Genomic DNA, 24,128 nt, shown 5'->3' with positions numbered 1-24,128 from the left:
AAAGGGGGCTCATGGTAGCCAAACTCAGGAGAGACTGACAGCAAAATTAGAAGACCCTTTTATCATTTCCCTGGGAGAAAAGAAACTGTCATGTGGGCCTGGTCAACACTTCCTCTGCTTTGGGGAAGATGAACAGGTGAACAAAGTTAGAGGAATGCTTGGTGAGCAAGGAGGGTTGGAAGGTCTTCACATTGTATGACTTCCAGCTGAGGCGGCCTCCCAGGCCCGTCTTGTGGGGGCGAAGTGCAGCATGAATTGTCACTTGTGTTGTCTGGTACGTTTTCTCTAGAAAGGGCAGTCTGGGCCTCTTGGGCCTTCCTGACCTACCTTAAAGGCCATTCCCTGCCTTCTACTGTCAAGCCTCTTTCCAGTTCCAGGCAGAACCATATGATCAGTTAGGTTTAGGCTTTCTACATTCAGTGGCATTTAGTGTTCCAGATGTGCCTTCCTTAAGTTATTTCTAGTCCTTCTTCAATAGAGACCAGATGTTCCCGACGCTATGGATATGAGCACTAGCTCTCTTGGGGCAGGGGCCCCAGATTGGGAAGCACCATGTGTGCAGCTGCCGCCAGTGAGTCTGCGCGGCTGGAGGAGGGACATCGTGCTGTGAGCTGGAGGGGTGAGGGGGCTTCTTGGGCCCATCAGGACTCATTCAGGAAGGTGGGTTATAACAATCCAGTGCACTAGAAGATGGGGTACAATGTTTTACACGGGGCCACAGTATGGACAAAGGCAGAGTGACAGGGAAGTCATTTTGGGTGGGAAAGGTCAGGGCTATCTGCGAAGAGCAGAGCTGGGGTCCCCTACCTGGCAGTTAGATCTGTAAGTCATCATTCCTCTCCGAACCTCAGCTTTTCTATTTGTTTCATGGGCATAGTAATAATACTCCATAATATTTTTAGGATTAAATGAAATAAGGAAGTGAAAGTGCTAGACAATATTGATAGTACTGTTTATTAGACCTTTGTAATTTTTTTTCATTTCATATATTTCTTATAATGTACTTGTCGGGTGGGCGGAGTTCTTGTACAAAATTCTTCATTCAAGGTGTATGTGAGTCATCCCTCTTTAAAAAGGATAAATTGTGTAAATCATACAGGAAATGGGAAGAAGGGTCAAAGCAGATTGGTTGTAAGTTGATAATGTGAAAACTGGTCCTGGTATATCTTGAGAGTTCATTCTACCTTTCTGTTTGTGTATGTTTGACATTTTCTATAATATCTTTCTAAATAAGTTACAACATGGTTCACAGATGAATCTCCTTAACAAAGCAACCTCTGAAGAAGGTCCTCACCTCACTTTCAGCCCTCTCCACTCTGTCGTCCACCTGCAGCTCAAGTGGCTTTTTCTGAAAAGAGCATGGGAAGGATGTATATAATAAGAGTAAACAGTTTTCTTTATGACGGGACACCCAGGACCTTTCCTCTGCTGCTGTCTGTTGTAAATCTCCAAGAAAGACCAGACTCGTGGTTTCCTAAGTTGACTTGACTGTGAGACCTTTATTCCTTATTTTGAGATGCACTCATCAATATTTCCGCTGATAACCAGGGTATCTTGGCTCACAATTGGAATATTGGTACTTCAGTCTGGTCACTTAGGAGGCTTCCCTCACCCCCTCACCGTGTCTCCCTTCTCTGCCTTTTTTCTTGCTGTCCACTCTTGTGACACACACTCCTCTTACCCACTGGCACCCCCTTCATTTTGCAGACTCTGCTTGGGCATGACCTCCATGGAGACGTTACCTCCTGTTCTCCCTGAGCCCCTCAGCACTCTGCATACATTGTCATAAGACACAGGTCACTCTTTACTGTCAGTTTAATTGTCAGTGTTCTTTACTAGACTTTAATAAGAGCTGAACTTCTAAGGGCACCTACTATGTGACAGGTACTGTACCGAGCTTTTTATGTATTTTTTTAACCATACCCTCGCTAGTATTGGATAGTATTTATTTATTTATTTTTTAAAGCTTATAAGAGTTTATTTGAGCCAAACTGTCGACAATTGCCAGGAAGCAAAACCTCAATGGATTGAGAAAATGCTCTGGAAAGTGGTGGTTTTGCAACTTATTTTATACATTAGAATCCAAAAAGGAGGCTTACGTGATATCCATTGGTGGTGTATTAAGGGGGTGGGAGAAAACAAAGTGGGGAAATCTCTGGGATTGGATAAAAAGTAGTTTGGTGGGCACAGGATCGTTAATATTAATAGTTCACATTTTATAGCACATAGAGATGGTAATCAAGGGCCAAGAACAACAATGAGGGGTTCTGTAGTTTCCTGCTAGGGTGTGGCACCTTGTGCCTTGAGGGCTCTGGAAAAAGGAATTACTCGACATTCCAAGGGCATGCTATCTTAGATGAAAAAAGACGATGGACAGGCTCGCTTAAGGTAAAGATTGACATTTATCAAGGAAGCTACAGGCCAAGCACGTGACTACCAGCCATGACCTGCTTTTAGTTAGGAATTTTTATGTTCAGACCATCCTATGTGGTTAATTTTGGTCTCTGAGTTTGTAGGGACTGACATGCAGACCCCCCGAGCTTGTCAGGTTTAGTGTGTGGCTCCTTTTTCATCCACATTTCCCCCTTTTGGTCATATCAATCCAAAGGACGCACTGAAGACCAACTTTTTGGTTAGATAATGTGGCCCCATGATGGTAGGAAGGCTCATTCCTAGGAAGCCTTGGTGTCATCATTGGTCTTGCTGAAATGGTGGACCATTGAGGATGGGACAAGACCATAACTCTGGATGGCAGTCAAGGCCGAATTTTTTTTTTTTTTTTCCTCAAGGAAAGGTGAGTAAATGGGAGGCAGTCAGGTCTTATGGGCCTTCACTAAGTAAAAAAAAAAAAAATCACCAAATCATTTCTAACCTGTAAGCTGTCATGATCCAAGTTTTGCTGTCTGTCTTTTCTGTATTTTACACTAGTATAACATTTACTTATAGTTCGAGGACACACCATATACGTCTTCACAATCTAACCATGAGATGGGTTCCCATTTACTGATGGTGGTGGTGGTGTTATTTTAATACGGCCTATCTACTTTCCATTGGAAGCACTCAAGTGTCATTCATTTAATCTGATTTCTGCTAGTTGTATAATGGAACTGTAATTTTAAAGTTTAACAGGGGCCAAGGCTGTAAGAACACAATGATATAAATTATAATTGCCATCTAAAAATTTCTAGAGGACAGTAAGAATTTCATAAATAAATTTTCTGTGCCTCAGCAGCCATTATAGTGGACCTTTAAAAAAAAAAAAAAATACATCCACTTCAGCTTCTATTTGAATTAATAAAGTTAGTAGTCTTTGTTGAGTTAGCGGATGAGCATAATTGGGTTCTAATATTTATATGTAAAATTCCTTTCTTGATATTTTTTCCCACTAACTTTCTACAACTTCGCTTGCCCTTCTCAGTTTGTCTCCTTTTTCTCACTCAGAAATAATCAACTTACTAGGACAAATTACTTCCTTTTAACTTCTCTCAAAAATACACACACATCTCTTCTTCCTTCTACAATAACATTCCTTCTAAATTTCAAAACCATAAAAATAGTATTATTGATAATATAAAAGTTATCTTATGTACCTTCAGCAATTATTAATAGTTGGACTATGTAAGTACATGTTTGAGAAAAGCCTAAGGAACAAGTATAACTATCATTATGACTAATGCTATTAGCAGGCAGGTAAAGACAATCAAACAAATGGTCTTTTTTCTTTAAGTTCAATATCAATTATGTAGGTATAAGGGCCTTCTCAAGGTCGTGGGATAACTGTCTATTCCTGATGATGGTGGCTTCTCATCCTTGAGGAGTCTTTGATGTCCACTGATAAGTCCCTTTCAACGAGGTTAGAGAGTCTTTAATTGATGTCTTGTCCAATGGACAAAATCTCCTGGTTGTGAGTTGTGGTCTTTAAAGGCTTCGCCTTCTGGGAGTACACTGAAGTGAATCAGTTACTAATTTATTAATTTCTTTAAGCTATTATTAATTGGTAAGTCTTTGATAATAATGTAGAATTTCTCCTTTTATTAAGGTTATGTCATATGTCCCTTCGCATAGGGTGAATAATGACTAATGAGGAGAAAGGCTGTGTTTACCAAAAGGAGTGTATCTCAGGTTGAGAAGAAGCACTCTATGGAGAGCTTTTTGCCAAGGGAGATTAAAAGCTGAAAATTTCCCTAGTTGAGTTTTAATTGTATCATTTGTACATTCCACCAATCCAGAGGACGGGGGTGATAAGCACAATACAGATGCTGTAAAATACCCTGTTTCCCCAAAAATAAGACCTAGCCAGACAATCAGCTCTAATGTGTCTTTTGGAGCAAAAATTAATATAAGACCCGGTCTTATTTTACTATAATGTAAGACTGGGTCTAATATTATATTTTATTGTATTATATTATAATACCAGGTTTTATATTAATTTTTTCCTCCAAAAGACACATTAGAGCTGATTGTCTGGCTAGGTCTTATTTTCGGGGAAACACGGTAGGCCAAATATTACAAATAGATTGCATTATTGGCCCAATGAAATGAGTCCCTCAGTCACTATGTAACTCACAGGGAATTCTCCAATTGGGGATTTATTTATTTATTTAATAACCTACCTTTAAGGCTGTTACTCTCCTGCAAGGGGATGCCTCAACCCAGTGACACAACATATAAATCATGATTAACACATATTTGTGTCCTTGAGATGGTGGCATTTGGATAAAATCCAATTACCATACCTCAAATGTACCTAAAGGAAGTGGAAAATGTCCTTGGGACCTCTGAAGTGATTTTCCAGGGTTACATTTTGGACACATAGAACATCTGTTATGGGCTTTGTGAGCTACAGTAGGAGAAAGTTTCCAATAATATTCTTTACGGTATCATCTTTCCAAAAACCCACTGCGTTCACTCATGTACATGTTGAAGTGTAGGTACTTGAGCCCCTATAGGTAAGCTTGGTTTCTGACTAGGTCTAAGCTATATCTTTTGGGGTCAGAGGTCCCCCCTTTTGTTGCCACATTTTCTCCTTCTGCAGCTCACTTCTGGAACATGGAAGTTACTGCATATCCAGATTCACAGTGTCCCTGTTCATCTTTCAGATAAGAGGCAGCCTTATCAATAAGGGCATCCTGTGAGTCATTCCCAAGGTCACCCGATGCGAAGCAAGGAGCCGGTGCAGCACCGTGGGCCCCTGCTGGTACCTAGCACCGAACCCGGGTCCACAGGGTGGTCCTGGGTGGGCTTCTTTGGAATCTGCCGACTATGCCAAGTAATGTTGATGAAAAAACATCCGGCCTAAGAGAAAGCTTATGAGTTTATTTGAGCCAAATGGACAATTGCCAGGAAGCAAAATCTCAACAGATTGAGAAAATGCACCCTATAATTTCTTAAAACTAAAACAACCACTTATTATTACAAAATTAGTATAGTTCATGGTAGAAATGTTAGTACATACAGATCAGCAAAAATGAAATGAACATATTATAAACCGTACCATCGATTGCCACCTTTAACATGCTATTATATATATTTCCAGATTGTTTAATGCTTATATGTATGTGTATATATATTTTTAAATTATTTTTTAACAAAATGAGAGCATATTGTATGTGCTTTTTAAAAAAATGTAATTGTAGTAAATATACATAACACACATTTACCATCTTAACCATTTTTAAGTGTACAGCTCAGTGGCATTAAGCACATCCACTGTGCAGCCATCACCACCGTCCCATCTACAGAACCCTTTCATCTTCCCAAACTGAAACTGTTCCCATTAAAAAATGGGAACATTAACTCCCCGCTCCCCCTCCCACTGTCCCCGGACAACCACCATCCTACTTTCTGTCTCTATGATTTCACTACTTTAGGGACCTCATATAATACAGTATTTGTCTTTTTGTGACTGGCTTATTTCACATAGTATAATATCCTGAAGGTTCATCCATGTTGTAACAGGTGTCAGAATGTCCTTCCTTTTCAAGGAGAAATAATATTTCATTGTATGGATAGACCACATTTTGTCTATTCATTCATCCGTTCATGGACACTTGGGTTGTTTTCCACCTTTTGGCTACTGTGAATAATGCTGCTATGAACATGGATGTACAAATACTTGCATTCTTGTTTTCAGTTCTTTTGTGCATGTACCCAAAAGTGAAATTGCTGGATTGTATGGTAATTCTATTTTTAATTTTTTAAGGAACTGCTGTATTGTTTTCCATAGCAGCTGCTCCATTTTACTGTATATACTGTTTTATAACCTGTTTTTTTAAGTTAATCTTCAACTTTCCATGTCAGTAAATTTTCATTTTATCTAATACATAGTCTATATTCAGATTTTCCAATTTGTTCCAAAAATGTCTTTTGCATCTGGTTTGTCCAAACCAGAATCTAATCCAGGACTAAATATTACAGTTGGTTACTGTGTACCTTACATAATATCTACTAACCTAGTACAGCTCCCTTCTGTTGTAATTTTCTTTTTTTAACAGCTTTATTGAAGTATAATATACATACCATAAAATTCACCCATTCACAACTCAAAAGATTTTTTGTAAATTTAGAGTTGTACAACCATCACAATTAAATATTAGGACATCCCCCTAAAAGACCTCTTGTGCCCATTTGAAGAATTAAAAGTTTTCCCACATTCCTTATATTTATAGGTTTTCTTATCGTGTTTCCTTTAATGTTTTTCAAAACACAGGATGACTGAAGGCTCTCCCATGTACGTTACATTTCTATGGCTTCTGTCCATAATTCACATACTCGTATGGCTTGTGTCCAGTTTGACATCTGATGTACATATTATGGGACGAATTATGCAGAAAGACATTTCCACGCATACTGTATTCCCATGGTTTTACTCCAAAAAGTTTTCTTGTTCAGATTGAGATTTGGAATTAAGGCTGAAGTTTTCTTCACATCGACTTCCCACTTACCTCTCACATAATCTGTCTCCCATATGACGTCTTAGTTTTCTCTTTCTGGTTTTTGTACTGATTTCCATTGTCATGATCTTCCCTCCCCCCCCCCCCCCCCCAGTTGAGGCCAGGTTCCCAAGGTTTCCTGGATCACAGGCCTATAAGAGTTCCTTCTCTTAAGGATCCAGTGAAGCCCACTCCTCCAAGGGCGAAGTTCACGGCCAAATGAGTCCATTTCTAGGTTTCCTGCAGATCACAGCAGGAGAGAAGACGTGACACAGCCACCAGGGCCGTGAAGGGCAGGCAACACGCGATCCTGCCAGTAGATTTGTTGAAAGACTGTTCTTTCCCCCATTGAATTACCTTGACACCTGTATCAGAAGTCAATTAATCGTGTATGTATAATTCTATTTACAAACTCTTCAAAAAGCTTCCATTAGCCTCCTTGAACTCCAATCTCTGTGTCTTCAACTCAACTACTGTGCTCTACTTGGGGTTCCCTTCTCTGCACCAAGGTCCATAATATGCCTGCAGGCAGGAGGCCAAGCTGAACGTGGGACTCGCCTCCTTTGTTTCCCTTCTCTCAAGGACCAGTCCTATGTTGCCTTTGTCCGTGTCTGAAAAACAGCTGTTTCATAAATTTTGGTCTGTTTTCTAGCTTTTTACATTGTAGGGCAAGTTATATACTCCTTCATAGCTAGAAGCAAAAATCTCTTCTCTTTCTTTCTTTCATCTTCTCTGTGCTCCAGTTTGGATCGTTTCTGTTGCCATCTTCAAGTTTTCTGAGATTTCTTTTTGTAGTGTCTAATATACTGTTAAGTTCATACAGTATAATTTTCATTTTAGATATTGTAGTTTTCATTTCTAGAAGTTCCATTTGGCTCTTTTTATATCCTCCATTTCTCTCTATATTCATGTTTTCCTTTAAATCCTTCAGCATATTGAACATATTTATAATAGCTGTTTTTAAAGTACTTGTCTGCTGCTTCCATATCTGTTATTTCTGTTCTTGACCAATTTTTCTCCTGGTTGTGGAGAAAGCATATTTGCCTGCTTCTTACCATGTCTAGTAATTTTTGATTGGATGCCAAAAATTGTGTTTTTGAGCTTTTGGATTTTGTTGTCTTCTTTCAAAGAGCATTAAAGTGTGTTTTTGCTGACAGTAAGTTATTTCCTATCAGATTGATTCTTTTCTTGTTTTTAAGCTTTATTAGGGTATACCTAAAATACTTGTTACTTTAGGACTTGTTTACCCTTAATACTAAGGCATGCCTGTGCCTCTTTACTGTTTGTTCTGAGTATTCCACCAGGTCTCCCTGCTTGCGCTGGACAGAAGGAGAAGGCCTCCCAGTTATTTCGTCAGGGCCAGAATTGAACAGCTCAGTGGAACATTATTATATATGTCTTTTGGTGCTACACTATCTAATTTGATCCTCACCACAACGCAGGAAAGTAGGTAGTGTAATTTTCACTTTATAGATAAAGGTAGCAAGGACCAGGGAAGTTGGTTTTGACTTGCTGATACGTGGCAGGGCTGGATCTTGGGCTCAGGTCTTTTCTACTCCATTACGAGCATACTCTGTAAGCTCCATGAGAGAGCAATTTTTCAGAGAATGTATTCTTAGTTATGAGGCTCACATTTTACATATGTAACATATCTCAAATCAAGAAGATGTATCTTAAAATAGAAATTTATAGGATCATATTTTTTCTGGAAAATCTGTCATTGAATTAGTTGTACTTCTAAAGTCACTTAGAATCAAGGAAATAATGTAAATCCCCAGTGCCTAATAGAGCCTTGATACGTAATATGTGCATAATAGACATTTGTATGCTAGGTTCAAAATTGTGATTTTATTAAGCAAAGTGTACTTCTAAAAGTTTTATGCCTCTGTTTGTCTCTTCAGGTATTTCATGCATGGTGTGTGTCGGGAAGGAAACCAGTGCCTCTTCTCACATGACTTGGCAAACAGCAAGCCATCCACCATCTGCAAATACTATCAGAAGGGCTATTGTGCCTATGGAACTCGTTGCAGGTAAGAACCCCACAACTGCCCCCAACTGTTACATTGAGTTAAATACTATTGGAGATTGAGATCCTTCCTTTGGAGCATGGGTCTTGATGAGGGGAAAATTTTAATTTAAGTAATATAACGTTACAAAAAGTATGGCAAATAATTTTGAAACCTCACTTTCAGTACCCGCAAATTTTGATTTTTCGAAATCACTTTTCAGGCTTTATTCTTATGAGTCTCTGGTTGTAAAATTGCACTTATAGTATACGTAAGATTTTTGTATCTTGCTTTTTTCCCCACGTAACATGTCATAAGCTTTTTCCTGTGCTGCTACTTTATCTCCTAATTGTAATTTTATAACGTTTCATGATGTTAATAGACCATCATTAAGTATTCCTATATTGGATATTTAAGTGGCTTCCAATTTTTTGCTGTAACCCTGTAGTAATTTATGTGCATAGGGAGTCTTCCTTTTTTCCATTCACATCTGTATGCAACTTTTGTAGCTTCTAAAAATATTCCAGAAACCTGTTGTTGTCCTTTTGTAGTGAAGCGCTGCTTTGTTCCTTCCTGGACTGCAAAGCTCCTTCCAGTGCCTCCTCTGGCTAGTTGGGGGATGACGGAAGTTGGCCAGCCTGCCCTCCCCCTGCCAGTGGATGCCCAGAGAGACAGCCCAGGGAAGGCTGGTCTCCAGCTGTTACATTGTCCATCATGAACACTGTGGAGACGCCTGCCCAACAGAACACTGGATTGGGTGTCAGAAGATTTCAGATCAACATCTGTCTAGAATTTTCAGGGTCTTTTTGTGTGGTCTGGGGCAGTATGTCTGTCCCACTCGAGTTCTACAAGGACACGTAAGGGTAGGTGATAGACAGCAAGGTACCACTCATCCTGAATTGCCAGGCAGTTTGATAAGCCTTTTATCAATTAAAATACAGGAAAAGATTGTTTCATTCTCCAGCTCCCCAAGTGGAGCAGAAGGAAGGACGTTCACTCTGGGCAGGGTGGGAGGCATGTGACTGTATGTGCCCATAAAGCGTCTGCTGTGTGTTTTGTTTAGATATGACCACACAAGGCCCTCTGCTGCAGCTGGTGGTGCTGTGGGCACCGTGCCCCACGGGGTGCCCTCCCCAGGTTTCCACAGTCCTCAGCCCCCTTCCGACCTCACTGCATCTATTGTGAAAACTAACTTACATGAGCCTGGGAAACGTGAAAAGAGAACATTGGTACTTAGAGACCGAAGTGAGTAAGCAGAATCCTTTTGTTACCTCTGTTTGAAAAGCAGTCTTGCTTGTTCTTGATGTTCCTTTCTGGCCTTCTCTTGTCACGAATACTGCTAACCTAATGTCCCTCCAAGGTGTTCGAATGTAGAGACACTGGATCTGCCCTGAGAGTAGACTTCATTTGGCTACAATGTTCGGATGATACATTCAGCTTTGTACCCAAGGCTGGGCTGAACCCCAGCCTTGGCAACATATAAACAGGGACCTTTTTGTCAGCATGTAACTGCCCTCTGCACAGTGTGGTTGCCCAGTTCTGAGAAGCACCAAGCTGTTACTACAAAGTTACGTATTTGTGGATAAAGAGCATATATCACTGTTTGACTTCTAGGTCGTTTCATAGTCTTAGTTCCTATGCTAGGCATTTTAGGTTGCACCTTTGGTAACAGAATACCATGTTGGGGTTTAAGGAGTGGTCTGTACCCTGGAGAAGTGTTTGGGGAGGAAGAAGGCTACAAATCGTCAATGTTTTTATTGGCTAGTCCTCAGCCTGTGAAGGGATTTCTAGTTCTCAGAATTGTGCAGCATAAGATAGGCAGATTCCATCCTAAGCAAACAAGTAATCAATCCAGTCAAACGTGTCCCCTCTAAAAAAGCCGGAAGTATGTGTGATGGGAAGGGGAAGGCTCCAGGTGTGAGAAGAGGGCCCATCGGGCAATTTAACCTTGACCTCAGGACCCAGAGACTTGCTCCAGATTTTCATTCTAGTTCACTTTAAAATGATAAGTAACTTTACTTGTGTAAAGTCAACCACTATATTCTATTGACCTCATTCTAAATTGCTTTTCACACACACACACACGTATGTGTGTGTCTGTGTTTATATATATTAGTGTTAACTGGTCCACGTGTTGATTTTGCCATTTTTAAATAGCGACTTTAGTGTTCTTTTGTATAAATATATCATAGTCTGTTTTGCTATTTCCCTATGTTGCCAATTATGGGTTTTTTAAATTATCGTAAGTAATGTCACTAGGAACGTTTTATACTATCCCTTTTATTTTTCCCTCTTGGCCTGTTTTTTCCTATATGTTCCCAAGAGTGGAATTCACGAGGTCAGAGTTGCTTAATTTGTTAGGTTTTGACTAACTGCTTACCAGGATGGTTGGGCCAATTTTTATTTGTGTTATGTGGTTTGTATTAAGATCTCTCTGGTATGGCTGAAGAAAAGTCTTACCCAAGTGTGCTGAGTAATCCAGGAGGTGGCAGTGAACCCCAGAGCAATCCAGAGATGAAGCCACATTCCTACCTAGATGCAATCAGGAGTGGCCTTGATGACTCAGAAGCTAGCAGCTCCTACAGCAGCGAGGAGCCGCTCTGCCCCTATGCAGCCGCTGGGGAGTGCCGATTTGGGGACACTTGTCTCTACCTGCATGGAGAAGTGTGTGAAATCTGTCGGTTACGAGTCCTGCACCCCTTCGACCCAGAGCAGAGGAAAGCTCATGAGAAGGTAAAGTTGTAAGCCTTTGTATAAACTCGTTTAAGAAAGTTGAAGTGCACTAAGTGACAAAATTGTTGGTATTTCTGCAAGCATCTTTCTGCCAATAATACCCGCTTTATGTACCTGGCATTTTTATACGGTATTTTCAAGCCTTTTTCCTGTTGTCATTTTGCCAATTCTTGATTATGTAGAATAAATAAAAAAGGAACAGGTATCAGAAACAGAAAGCTATGCAAAGTTCAGAGAATAAACCTACCTCAGGAGCACTGTGTGTGTGTGTGTGTGTGTGTGAGAGAGAGAGAGAGAGAGAGAGAGACAGAGGTACAGAGATACATCCACCCTCCCTCTCTAGGTTTACATATCACTGTGGCTGTGATCCAGCCAGGCTAAGTTCTGGAGAATTCCAGGAGACCAGATCACAGAGTCGGGAGCTTTCCTCTCCACCCAGGTGTGTAGAGGTGTTGTGCGGGCTTGTTCTGTCTCCTATCTGTGTCCAGCGTGAGCTCCCAAGGGCAGGACCTAGGGCTTCGGACTCTTTTCACTGACTCCAGTGACTGATACACAGCACTGTACATGGAAGGTATTCAGCACCTGCTTCCTGAATAAATGAATTCATTCAATAATTTGTTCTCTTGAGAAGTACGCTGCTTACCTCTGACTCTCGACTACCAGACTGACGTTTCAAGTTAAGGACTGTTCGGCATTTCTGTTATCACTGTGGTTCAGAGCCGGGAAAGCTGGTGCCAGAGGAAGCAGGAGACCAGGGTCCTTCCCACCCAGTCCTTGGGAACTCTGTGATCCCACAGCAGTCCTCTAACCTGTGGGACCTCTGTGGTCTCAGCTCTCAGCTGGAGGTGAAGCAGGGGGCTGGGCCAGTGATGGTTTGAAGTCCTGTCTGTGGTCCGAGAGCGCTTTGTGTCCTGACTCCATGGATTGCTGGGCCTCGCCTAAGGAGCCACGGTCCGTGTTCCTTCCTGACCCTGGTGGTGGCAGTGTGGCTGGCAGCTGCTCCCGGCAGCCCAGGACCTAAGGGTTCCCTCCTATCCCTCCTGCAGATGTGCATGTCGACATTCGAACACGAGATGGAGAAGGCCTTTGCCTTCCAGGCCAGTCAGGACAAAGTGTGCAGTATCTGCATGGAAGTGATCCTCGAGAAGGCGTCTGCGTCTGAGAGGAGGTTCGGCATTCTCTCCAACTGCAATCACACATACTGCTTGTCCTGTATCCGGCAGTGGAGGTGTGCCAAGCAGTTTGAGAACCCAATCATTAAGTAAGTACAGCCTGAGTCTCAGCTGTGGCAGCAGGGAGAAGGTTTGGCTGGGGACCTTCTTCCACGCACTCTTACGCCCTCCTGTCTTCTAGAGGTTTCAGTGCAGAGGCTAACTGCTGAGTCCTGGCCCTTGGGCCAGTGAGCTTGGGCCCATCATCCCCCTTCCTGAGCCCAAGTGCCTTTTCCTTTGAAGTAAGGGTAACAGTTCTGCCGAGCTTTCAAGGTGTTGGGGGGGGGGGGGGGGACACTCAGCAGGGGTGTCTGTGTGATGAGGTATTAATGGCACTGGCCTGTTTGACTCCGCGCTCTGCCCTTAGGCCAATTGGCAGGTGACCTTTTTAAGCTTCTTTGTTTTCCATCTGTAAAATAGAGTTACTTGAGGATTAAATGAAATAAAGCATATAAAACATTTCACATAATGTCTCATACGCAGGGTCTACTCTATGGAGCCAACACAGGGTTGTTGGTTTTTTTCCAGCTTTTTTGCAATACAGTTGACATATATGTCAATTATTCTTACATTATACAGTGGCACAGGGTCGGGGGAGGAGAGCTAAGTCATACTGAGAAGTTACTGCATGTCACTGTTTTAGAAACTCCTTACACACATTAACTTATAATTCTCTCAGAGACCTACGACCGTCATCCTCATTTTACAGATGAGAAAACTGAGGCATGGCGAGCCCAAGTAACTTGCCCAAAGTCACACATTTGTGTGGTAAAATAACAGCTTTATTGAGATAAAAGCATACAGTTCAGTGGTTTTTAGTATATTCATGGAGTTGTCAATCATCACTACAACCTACTTTTAGAACATTTTCATCACTCAGAAAGAAACCTCCATTTTCAGTCACTGCCCGTTCCTCCCTCCTTCCAGCTCCTGACAACCACTAATTTACTTTCTGGCCTATGGATTTGCCTATTCTTAGCCATTTCATATAAATAGAATCCTCCGATATTTGGCTGTTTTGTATCTGGCTAACTCTTTCACTTAGCATGATGTTTTCAAAGTTCACCCATGTTGTGGCATGTACCACTGCTTTCTTTTTATGGCCATGTGATAGTGCATTGTATGGATATCCACATTGTGTTTCTCTGTTATCATTTGACGGACATTTGGGTTTCCACCTTTTGGTTATTATGAATAATACTGCTATGAATATGCACGTACAAGTTGTTGTGTGGACATGTTTTCATTTCTCTTGGGTAGATAGCTAGGGAGTTGTTGGGTCATATGGTTACATATGTTTACATTTTCAGAAACTGCCAGACTGTTTTCCAGAGTGGCTGACCCATTGTACATCCCCACCAGCAGTGTATGAGGATTCCAATTTCTCCATATCCTCGTCAACACTTTTTATTGTCTTTATTTCTGATTAATAAAGACATTCTAGTAGATGTGAAGTGGTATCTTATTTGTGGTTTTGACTTGCATTTCCCTGATAACTTAATGATATTATGCAACTTTTTCTCTGCTTTTTGGCCATTTCGGAGAAATGCCTACTCAAATTCTTTGCCCATTTTAACACTGGGTGGTCTTTTTATTGTTGAGAAAAACATGTTTTTAACAGTAAATAAGGTTTGGTCAGGAAACACTTGGAGTGGTCCACGCATTTGAGCAAGAGGTTTAGTGGTAGAGTACGCACAGGATTTGTAACTTATTCTCTTTCATACTAACCTGATTCTTATTTCAGGTCTTGTCCAGAATGCCGTGTGATTTCAGAGTTTGTAATTCCAAGTGTATATTGGGTAGAAGATCAGAATAAAAAGAACGAGCTGATTGAAGCTTTCAAACAGGGAATGGGGTAAGTGCTGGGAGTCCAGGCGTCATCCTGGCGCCTGCCGGGGCTCTTGTTTCTGTCTTTGCCGTCACCTGTAGAGCCTCCCCTTCTCTCCCAAGAATGTGGTCTTGGGCGCCTGAGGCCACTCAGCGTCTCCTCTCAGACATCACGCTGGGCTGTGGAGATGCAGAGATGAGCAAAGCCGTGATGCAGTGGACTTACTTAGTGTTTAAGCTAAGCAGTATCCCGTAGAAATCCTGTGTCTAGTGCTGAGGTCGACTTGTCATCTGCAATCATTCATTCAACAGACGTCAATTGCAGATCCGTATGATAGGCATTTTCTAGTTGCTGGGGATACAGCATGAAAAGAAATCCGACAAAAATCCCAGTCCTCACACAGGTTACATTCTAGTGAAGGAAAGAAAAGAAGAAGAAACAAAAAAGATGAATGAGGAAAATATTATACATTAGATGGTGGTCAGAGGTAAGGAGTGAAATATACCCAGCAATGGGGACAGGAAGTGCAAGGATTATAATTTTAGTGTGGAAGATCACAGAATGCTTCAGTGGGGTGACATTTGAGCAAAGACCTAGAGCAGGTGAGGCAGTGAGCCATGCTGCTGTGAGAACATTGTAGATGGAGGGAATGGTCATTGCAAAGACAGGCTGAAGCCAGTCTGCCTTGTTCAAAGAACAGCAGGGAATGGCTGGACGAGAGGAGCAAACTGGGGGAGAACACGAGACACGGCCGGGCGACGGGTGGGGTGGGGGCCAATTGTAGGACTTTGTAGGTCATTGGACGGACAAGCCTTTTTATTCTGGATGAGATGGGCAGGTGATTGGAGGAGTGACGGAAACCCATTGATACTGTGACAGGATCACTCTGGCTGATGCACTGAGAATATATTGAAAGAGGAGGCAAAGCTGGAAATAGGGAGACCAGTTAGGCTATTGCAATAATCGAGGCAAGATACGACAGTGGCTTGGAGCAGGGTAGGAGGTGTGGAGGTGCTGAGAAGTGGCTGGATGCGGGATCTGTTGAGAAGAATTGCTCATGGAATCCGGTGTGGGTGTGAGAATGGAGAGGTGAGGATTCAGATTTCACTTCCAGCATCACCACTTCCCATGTATTTGCTGCACTTCCATCTTTGTGGACCAGTTTTCCTTTTAATTATCCATTTTTGTAAAATATCTTGTGCGTTTATCACTGGGAAACAAGGGGCAACACAGAACGGTGAGGACCCACTTCCTGCTTCAGAGCTGGTGCCTTCTCGCTGTCCCCATGTGTGGAAGGGGTCTCTTCTATAAGAACCTCCCATTCTTGAGGACTCCACACTTGACTTAATCACCTTCTAAAGGCCCCACTTCCTAACCTTCCCATGTCAGGCATTAGGATTTCAACATGAATTTTAGGGGGCTAGACATTCAAACCATAGCACATGGTAACTGAAAGTATGCAGATCAGAACTGTGCAAAGCAAACGCTGCCTGTTTACCATTTTGGATACCTGTGCTGTTTCTGTCTGTTGGCTATTCTAATATTTTTTAGAATTCCATTTTAACTTAGTTTTCTTTTTTAGCTTCTTTTTTTTCATGTTTTTTTCTTAGAGCTACAATACACTCTTAATTTTTCCACAGTCAGAATTCATGTTCCTACTGTCTTATATAATATGCAATTACCTCATTACCATCTTTTATACATATACATTATATTTACATACGTATACAGCATAATGTAATTTTTTAAAATTTCAGCTTTATTGAGCTATAACTGACAAACCGTAAGATGCTGAGAGTGCACATGAGGATGACGGGATGTGCGCTGTGCACGGATGCCTTTCGTCTAGTGCACTAACAGCGTTGCCTCATGTCGCTTTTTTTTTGGTGAGAACATTTCAGTTCTCTGATAGCAAATATCAATTATGTGATACTGTTATCAACTATAATCACCATGTTTTGCATTATATCCTCAGACCTGGTTCATCTAATAGTTAAAAGCTTATTACCTCGCTGTGTTTTATGGTTTCGGGTCTCACGTTCAAGTCTTTAATCCATTTTGAGTTGATTTTTGTATATGGTGTAAGAAAGTGGTCAGTTTCATTCTTCTGCATGTATCTGTCCAGTTTTGCATGTATCTACACCATTTATTCAGGAGACTGTTCTTTCTCCATTGTGTATTCTTGGCTCCTTTGTCACAGATTTACCATATAGATCAATGTGGGTTTATTTCTTGGTTCTGTTCCATTGATCTGTGTTGTCTATTTTTATGCTGGTACTGGACTGTTTGATGAGCTTTGTAGTACAGTTTAAAATCAGGAAGTGTGATGCCTCCAACTTTGTTCTTCTGTCTCAAGATTGCTTTGACTATTTGGGGTCTTTTGTGGTTCCACACAAGTTTTAGGGTTGTTTTTTTCTATTTTGATAGGGATTGCATTGACTCTGTAGATTGCTTTGGGTAACATGGACATTTTAACAATATTGTTCTAATCCGTGAGCACATGGTATCTTTCCATTTAGTTGTGTCTTTGATTTATTTCATCAGCGTCCTATAATTTTTCAAGTATAGGTCTTTTACCTCCTTGACTAAATTGATTCCTAGGTATTTTATTTTTGATATAATTGTAAATGAGATTATTTTAATTTCTCTTTCTGATAGTTCATTTTTAGTGTATAGAAAGACAACTGATATTTGTATATTGATTTTATACCCTGCAACTTTACTGTTATGTAATATTTTACATACATTAGAACCGTGCAAGGTAATAGGACTTTTTGCTTTTAAAAGCTTGTATATTTTTTAAAGAGGAAAAAAAGTTGTTTATATTTACTTAGATATTTACTATTTCCAGTGCCCTTTCTTTGACACATAATTCCTTCCAAATGGTGTAATTTCCCTTCAGTCTCAAGAACTGCCTTTAACATTTTGTTGATCTGCTAGTGATTAATTCTATTTATCAGAAATAGCTTTTCTTTTCATTCTTAAAGGATATTTTCATTGAATATATTGATCTGATCAGACCTATTCCGTCTTTGCCTCCTCTTTCAATTAATAGAATTCTAGTTTAATAGTTTCTTTTCTGGCCCTTTGCAAATGTTGTTCCACTATGATCAGGCCTTTAACCAACTGCTCCCTGTTTCCCCCACGCCCCCAGCCTCTGGCATCTGCTTTTCTGCTATGTTCCTATGAGTTTGACCTTTTTTTTTAAGATTCCACATATAAGTGATACCATACAGTATGTGTCTGTCTCTGTCTGGCTTATTCCACTTAGCATAGTGCCCAAGCCAGACAGAGTAAAACGAAGACTGTACGGTACCACAAAGTGACAAGATTTCCTCCTTCTCCAGGCTGAATAATGTCGCGTTGTATACATACACACCACACCTGCTTTATCCATTTATCTGCTGACTGACACTTAGGTTATTGCCATAGTTGGCTATTGTGACTAATGCTGCAGTGAACAAGGGAGTGACAATACCTTGTCTAACAGGTGTGAGGTGGCATCTCATTGTGATTTTGATTTGCTCCCTGATCGGTGATGTTGATCACCTTTCCAGGCACCTGTTGGCCATTTGTATTTCTTTGGGAAAATGTCTATTCAGCTCCTCTGCCCGTTTTAAAATGAATTGTTGTTATTGTTGCTATTAAAGTATGAGTTCTTCATATATTTTGGATATTAAGCCCTTATCAGATAGTTTGCACATATTTTCTCCCTTTCAGTAGGTTGCCTTTTCATTTTGTTGATGGTTTCCTTTGCTGTACAGAAACTTTTAGTTTAAGATAATCCTACTGCTTTATTTTTGCTTTTGTTGCGTTTGCTTTTGGTGTTAAATCCAAAGATTATTGCCAAAACCAATGTCTAGGAGCTTATTACTACCCCTTACAGGTTCTGATTAGATAGAATTCACTGGTAATTTTGATTGTAGTGAAGTACATGTGATAGATGTTTTAATATTGTCCCACAGGTCTTGTATTCTGTTCATTTTTCCCCCTCTCTTTTCATCACCTTGAATACATTTATAGTAGCTGTTTTGAAATCTTTGTCATCTTGAACTTAATAGTAAATCATTTAGACTCAAACTCTTGGGCCGCAGTTCAAATATCAGTTTGGTTCTTTTATCCTGGGGCATTGAAGTGGGGGTGAGAGATTTGGGCAGAGTTAATGCACAGTGTTTGGAGTACTCTCTCAGGCCCTTTTCTCTGTCGTACTGCTTTTTCCAGTGACTGATTTCCTCCAACTCTGTCTTTTGGTTCTTCAGGCTAGGAAGACTGGATATTTCCACTGCAGTTTTAGCCACCCTGCGCAGACACCCGACTTTGACCTGCTTTAGACTAAAAGCTTTTTTTCCTAAGATAGCTCACCTCTTGCCTTTCCATTCTTCCAGGTGTCTAATCTTTTGAAGAATCTTCCTGTTGCTGTTCATTCTCCAGTGTCTTTTAAAAATATTTATGTTTCTAATTATCTGCAGGAGAGACAGGTCTGGTAGAAGCTTACTAAAAACAGAACTGTATGTTACCTTTTTTAGTGGTTCCTTTAAGTTGCTTATCACGTATTAAAGGCTTGGTATTTTCCTGTTTTACCATTTTTTCCTTGTGTGGTGTTAACCTGTGTCCACCAGAGGGCAGGCGTGGCAAGGCAGAGGGGTCCAGCCTGTAGGAAGGAGCTCTGCTGGAGCCGCCTGAAAATTCGCGTTGTTGTTTGGGTCTTTCCTGGCCTTAGTTTCCATTGGTGACTGTTTTTATGCATTCCACAAATACTTACTGAGCACCGTCTATGGACCAGGCACCTTCTAAGCACCAGTGGGGGCTATAGAGTAGACATTAGTAAGACAATTTCATGGGAAATTACAAAAGGGCAATAACGTTTTCTGGTGACAAATTCTTCATCAGAGGCCCAAGCCCGATGTTACAACAGAGAAAGCATTTGGATCCACCTGGGTGAGAGCGTCAGGGAAAGCCTCTCCCTGGGTGTTAAAGGTTGGAAGTGGATGAAAGGCAAGGGTGCAGAACAGTACAAATTTCATGTTTGGGGAGCAGTGGGAGTGGTCAGGGGGGCTGAAACAGGTAGGATGTGGTAGCACCTACCACCACGGGCAGATGGACTGGACTGAAGTCTAAGGGTGCAAAACAGGTGACTGCAGTTTTGAGAAGCTCCTCTGGTGGGTGGGGTCCAGTTAAATGTCTGACAGGCAGGCAGCACAGGATGGCACCCCCAGTGGCTTCAACAGTGTGGGAGCTGAAAGGACAGCTTGATTGGGGAGGTGCTGTCAGCAGAAGACAGTTGGATGTGAGAGCTGAGAACAAAGGGGGTGTGAACTGGAGGCTTTTGTCTTTGGTGACCAGATAAGGCTAGAGGAAGAAAAAGAACAATTATTTTGGGGGTGTAGACTAGAGAATAATGTTTTCAACCTGATGAGTTTGTTAAAGCCGATGTCCAGCAGACCGTGGTGAGAGCTCACCACTTGAGCAGTCATTTGAAGATCTGCTCAGAACCTCGGGGGAAAGAGGGTCCTGGGTGGTGTCTGGTCCACACACCTCTGCTTGACTCCTCCCCAGCCGCCTGTGCTGGCACCAAACCTGGTGGGAGTAGCACCCGGGCCGGCCAGGTGCTCCTTCACTCTGGACAGTCGGAGCTTTTCTTTGCGCTGCTCTGAGGTGAGGTCTCAGAGACCTTCAGCACTGGTCTGAGAAACACTGGAATCAGGGAGTTCCGCGTCCTTGTCACCTGCCCCCGTCACATACCCCAGCTGCCCCTGGCAGCAGCCCTCCTTTCTGCTGTGATTTGCTTGCTTTCTGCACCTTCCCTTCCTGAACACTCCCAGGTGGCCCTCTGGGTTTGGGGGCATCTCTTCAGCTTGGGATCATTTATGAAAATTTCATTGGAGCAAGAAGAAATGGGCATTCTCTATTAGGTTGTGATTTTCCTCAGGAGCAGGGGTTCTTAAAGTAGAGGTCTGTGGATATAATTCAAAGATAAGGGGAATTTTTAAACTTTTTGATACTTGTATTTTGTAGACCTATGTTTTACTTTCTGATTTAAACACACTGGTCTGTAGTTAAGTACCCCTGCTCGAGGGAGGAGACCAAGGAAAATTGGAGTGAGACCTGTAACTTTAGGCAGCTGCTCAATTCACTACTTTCCCTGTGACTCCTCAGTCGGGCTTCCTGGGGTCACCTTGACATCACTGCTGCCCAGGAGGGAGGGAAACCTCCCTGGGCGGAGCTCCTGTTGGGGACTCGGAACTGAGGCCAGTAGTCCAACTTCAGAACCGGGGAGCCCATGACAGCTGGCGCAAAGGAGAAATCAAGCCTAAGGTTCCCTTTTGGAGCATTGTGGGCTCAAAAGTCCCCACGCAGGTTAGATTCTGTGTGAAGCCACATGTCACAGTGGGATTATTATCCCGCTTGGAAATCAGTGTCCATCCCTGGCTCTGGCCTCGGAGGCAGGATGGAGGAAGCTAGTGGTTCATCTGGACCCTAGATTCTCCCACCACCTTGATATTTTTCTTTCTGCTTTTCAGGAAAAAAGCTTGTAAATACTTTGAGCAAGGCAAGGGGACCTGCCCGTTTGGAAGCAAATGTCTTTACCGCCACGCTTACCCTGATGGGCGGCTCGCAGAGCCTGAAAAACCTCGGAAGCAGCTCAGTTCTGAAGGCACCGTGAGGGTAAGGACTCGGCCATCTCTAGTCAGGCACACTCTCCATGGGCGTTTCCAGACACTGCTCCTGGCCCTTCCTCTAACCACTGGCAGCCAGGGCTGGGATAGGCAAAAGGAAAAAAGCTCCCGCGCCTTAATGTTGCCCTTTATAATAACCAGGCATGCTTGCCTGCTGTTTTTGCAGTTCTTTAATTCAGTGCGGCTCTGGGATTTCATCGAGAACCGAGAAAGCCAGCACATCCCCAGCACTGAAGATGTCGACATGACGGAGCTTGGGGACCTCTTCATGCACCTGTCGGGCGTGGAGTCCTCAGAACCCTGAAGAACAGGTGGTCGCCCCCGCATTGTGGGCTCTGCCGGCTGAGCCTGCCCCAGCCAGGTGTGCAGAGCTTCCTTTACTGCAGCACAAGTGACTTGTGTGCTTGGATTTGAGTGGGGTTGTATGTAACCGTGGTCTCATGCATTCTCCATTATTACAGCCATGAGAAGAGTGAAAGATATAAAATAACAAGTATATGGAGTCACTACTTTTATAGCTGATATCTTAGTTGCACCTCAAGCTCCTCAGGGGGACCAACTAACCAGCCAGACTAGACTGTTTTGATTGCTTGCTTTTAAAACCTACCTGGCTCTTGTCCTTTGTGAGCTTTTAACTCCTTAGAAATAGCTTGCTGTTGTACCTAAAGCAGATTTTTTTCTTACCAAAGGATTCTTCACCCCTAAAAAGATTCCTCTATAGTGAATTTCTCTAGTGTCCTTAACTAGTGTGTGGTCAAAACTTGATCTGTATAGGGCTTTTCCAGGATAAAGTGGGCACTGCACACTTAGCATAAGAGTCGATTTAGGACTCTTCAGTGTCCCAGATCAAAGCAAGAGTCTTGCTATATATTCAGTAAGCAAAGGAACCTGTAAAGCACCTTCCCTGTAAGGGGGGCTCATGAAGTAGCAGGAAGTACAGGTGGCAAAGCAGAGGTATGGCCCCTCGTTTCTGGTTGGTGTTGGGGCCACGATACGAGGGAACCTTGCACACATGCCTGCAGGAACATGTCCCCTGTTCTCCCCTGTGGGCACGGGCGCCAGGGCAGTGTTACTGAGACATTGGTGCACACGTGCTCTTGTGTTTGGCTCCTGCCCGAGCCATCTAGTATTACCTGTAAAGCCTGGCTTTGATTTGAAATTTTGTAAACATTTAATGGACCCTGCAGTGGTCCTGAAGAGAACTGAGTATGAGTCCTCTGTCATCAGTTGTGATTTTAATTGAAGGAGCATAATCTTGTGAATCAGAACTCACTAAGCCTGAATTATCTATTTTTATAAACAGCTATAGATACCAAATATTTTGTAAAATGCATTAAAGTGTGGGTAGAAAAAGGTCTATTCTTACCTGAGTTCTGAGTTTAGAGTGCTTTTTGCATAATTTTTATTGTCTTTAGTGGAAGGTGACAAAGAGCGTAGGACAGGGCAGAATTAAATTCACTCCCAGGTTCTAGGCCCATTTCCTGCTTCTTGAGTCCTGCTCCAGAGAGGGTGAACAAAGAGAGTTCAAGCTGTGAGCTCAATATTACTCTAAAAGGAAGAAACAGCATTAAGCCTACATTTAATTTATTTTATTAAAATAACATAATTGAACCATCGGGTAACTGTATTTTGTCAGGCGCAATAAAAACAAAATTAAAACCCAAATCATCAAGAAAACCTGTATTACTGGCTTCCTTGCATCCACATGATGTGACTGTTGAGACGAGGCTGGCCCGTGGCCCCGCCCCATGGGGGCAGCTCCTGGAAGACAAAATTCAGCATGATGGAAGACTGCTCCCTGAGAGGGGGGAGACTGGGGGGGGGCAGGCCAAGCGCCTCTTCTGGAAACCATCCCAAATGCCTGGAGACCTCCCAGAAAAGGACGTGTCCCCAAACTCAAGTTCCATAGTACCAAAGCAGACTCCTTCAGGCGGCCGGGTCTCGACAGTCCTGGGCTGTTTGGTGCATTATGTGCAAAACTACCTGTTTGGCGCCACACCACTATCTCTGAAGAAAAGTCTTTCCTGTGATAAGCAATCCTTATAGGAGCTGATATTCAAAATCCATGTGTCACGCCATCTGGGCTGGTTTGCCTGCTACCTTCATTTCCCCTCTGAGTGCTTTTTTTTTTTGCCCTAAAAATACTCCTTTAGCCAACAGATGGGGCCCCAGATTGCGTATTGCCACCAGCCGCCAGTCGTGCATCTTGAGAAGGCTCAGCTCATGAGCATGGGGGATGCAGGGAGGGAGCAGGACAAACCAGCATTGCGAATGGCTTCCTTCTCCAGGGCCAGAAAGGGTAGAAAAGAAGGCAACTTGAAGTTAAGGCCCTGTGAGTAGTCGAGGAGGTCCTTAGCAGCAGCTTCTCGGAAAACAAGCTCTGTTCCCATAGAAAGGGAGCAGGAAGGTGGTGCCTGCTCACTTCCCTTCCTCCCCTGATGGCCTGAGTGCAGGTGCAAAGTCAGCTAGAAGACAGGCAGTCTTGGGGACGTGGTCAGCGTGCAGGCATTGATATCCTCAGTGTGGGCCGCCCGATGCAGGGATGGCTCAGAAGCGCTCCGGTTGATTTTCGGTAGAGAGTGTTGGAGCAGCTCAATGGAAGACAGGATCTGAAACAAAGCCACAAAATGGTCTCAGGTGGGTCTCGGTGTTTCCACAGCAGCAGCTTTCTACCAGCAGTTCAGATACAGGCTGTTCCCCCCCCATCCCACCCATACCATCTTGTGGGGAACACGAGCCCC

The 24,128-nt window shown here is 42.6% G+C and overlaps 2 protein-coding genes across 7 annotated transcripts in view; one reads left to right on the top strand and one right to left on the bottom strand.

Moving 5' to 3' along the window:
- MKRN2 (makorin ring finger protein 2) overlaps positions 1-23,064 on the top strand; it is a 31,735-nt gene extending 8,671 nt beyond the window's left edge. Inside the window, exons 1-8 of one of the 2 annotated variants that reach the window (XM_074312970.2) lie at positions 8,243-8,382; positions 8,834-8,962; positions 10,002-10,183; positions 11,367-11,671; positions 12,718-12,932; positions 14,627-14,737; positions 21,232-21,376; positions 21,554-23,064. In XM_074312970.2, the coding sequence (XP_074169071.1) occupies positions 8,327-8,382; positions 8,834-8,962; positions 10,002-10,183; positions 11,367-11,671; positions 12,718-12,932; positions 14,627-14,737; positions 21,232-21,376; positions 21,554-21,691 (1,281 nt within the window). In that variant the 5' untranslated portion in view covers positions 8,243-8,326 and the 3' untranslated portion in view covers positions 21,692-23,064. Of the gene's footprint in view, positions 1-8,242; positions 8,383-8,833; positions 8,963-10,001; positions 10,184-11,366; positions 11,672-12,717; positions 12,933-14,626; positions 14,738-21,231; positions 21,377-21,553 lie in introns of those variants that run through there. The other variant, XM_019732664.3, reaches the window with a different exon arrangement.
- The window catches only part of RAF1 (Raf-1 proto-oncogene, serine/threonine kinase), a 61,339-nt gene continuing 60,165 nt past the window's right edge, over positions 22,955-24,128 (bottom strand). For all 5 annotated transcript variants that reach the window (XM_074312966.2, XM_074312964.2, XM_074312965.2 and 2 more), the window contains one exon: positions 22,955-23,996. In XM_074312966.2, coding sequence (XP_074169067.1) covers positions 23,853-23,996 — 144 coding nt within the window. In that variant the 3' untranslated portion in view covers positions 22,955-23,852. The remainder of the gene's footprint in view (positions 23,997-24,128) is intronic.

This window comes from Rhinolophus sinicus, chromosome 5, assembly GCF_057876585.1.
Source record: "Rhinolophus sinicus isolate RSI-liver-muscle chromosome 5, RSI-T2T, whole genome shotgun sequence".
Classification (NCBI taxonomy): Eukaryota; Metazoa; Chordata; class Mammalia; order Chiroptera; family Rhinolophidae; genus Rhinolophus; species Rhinolophus sinicus.
This window is presented reverse-complemented; position numbering and strand designations above follow the sequence as displayed.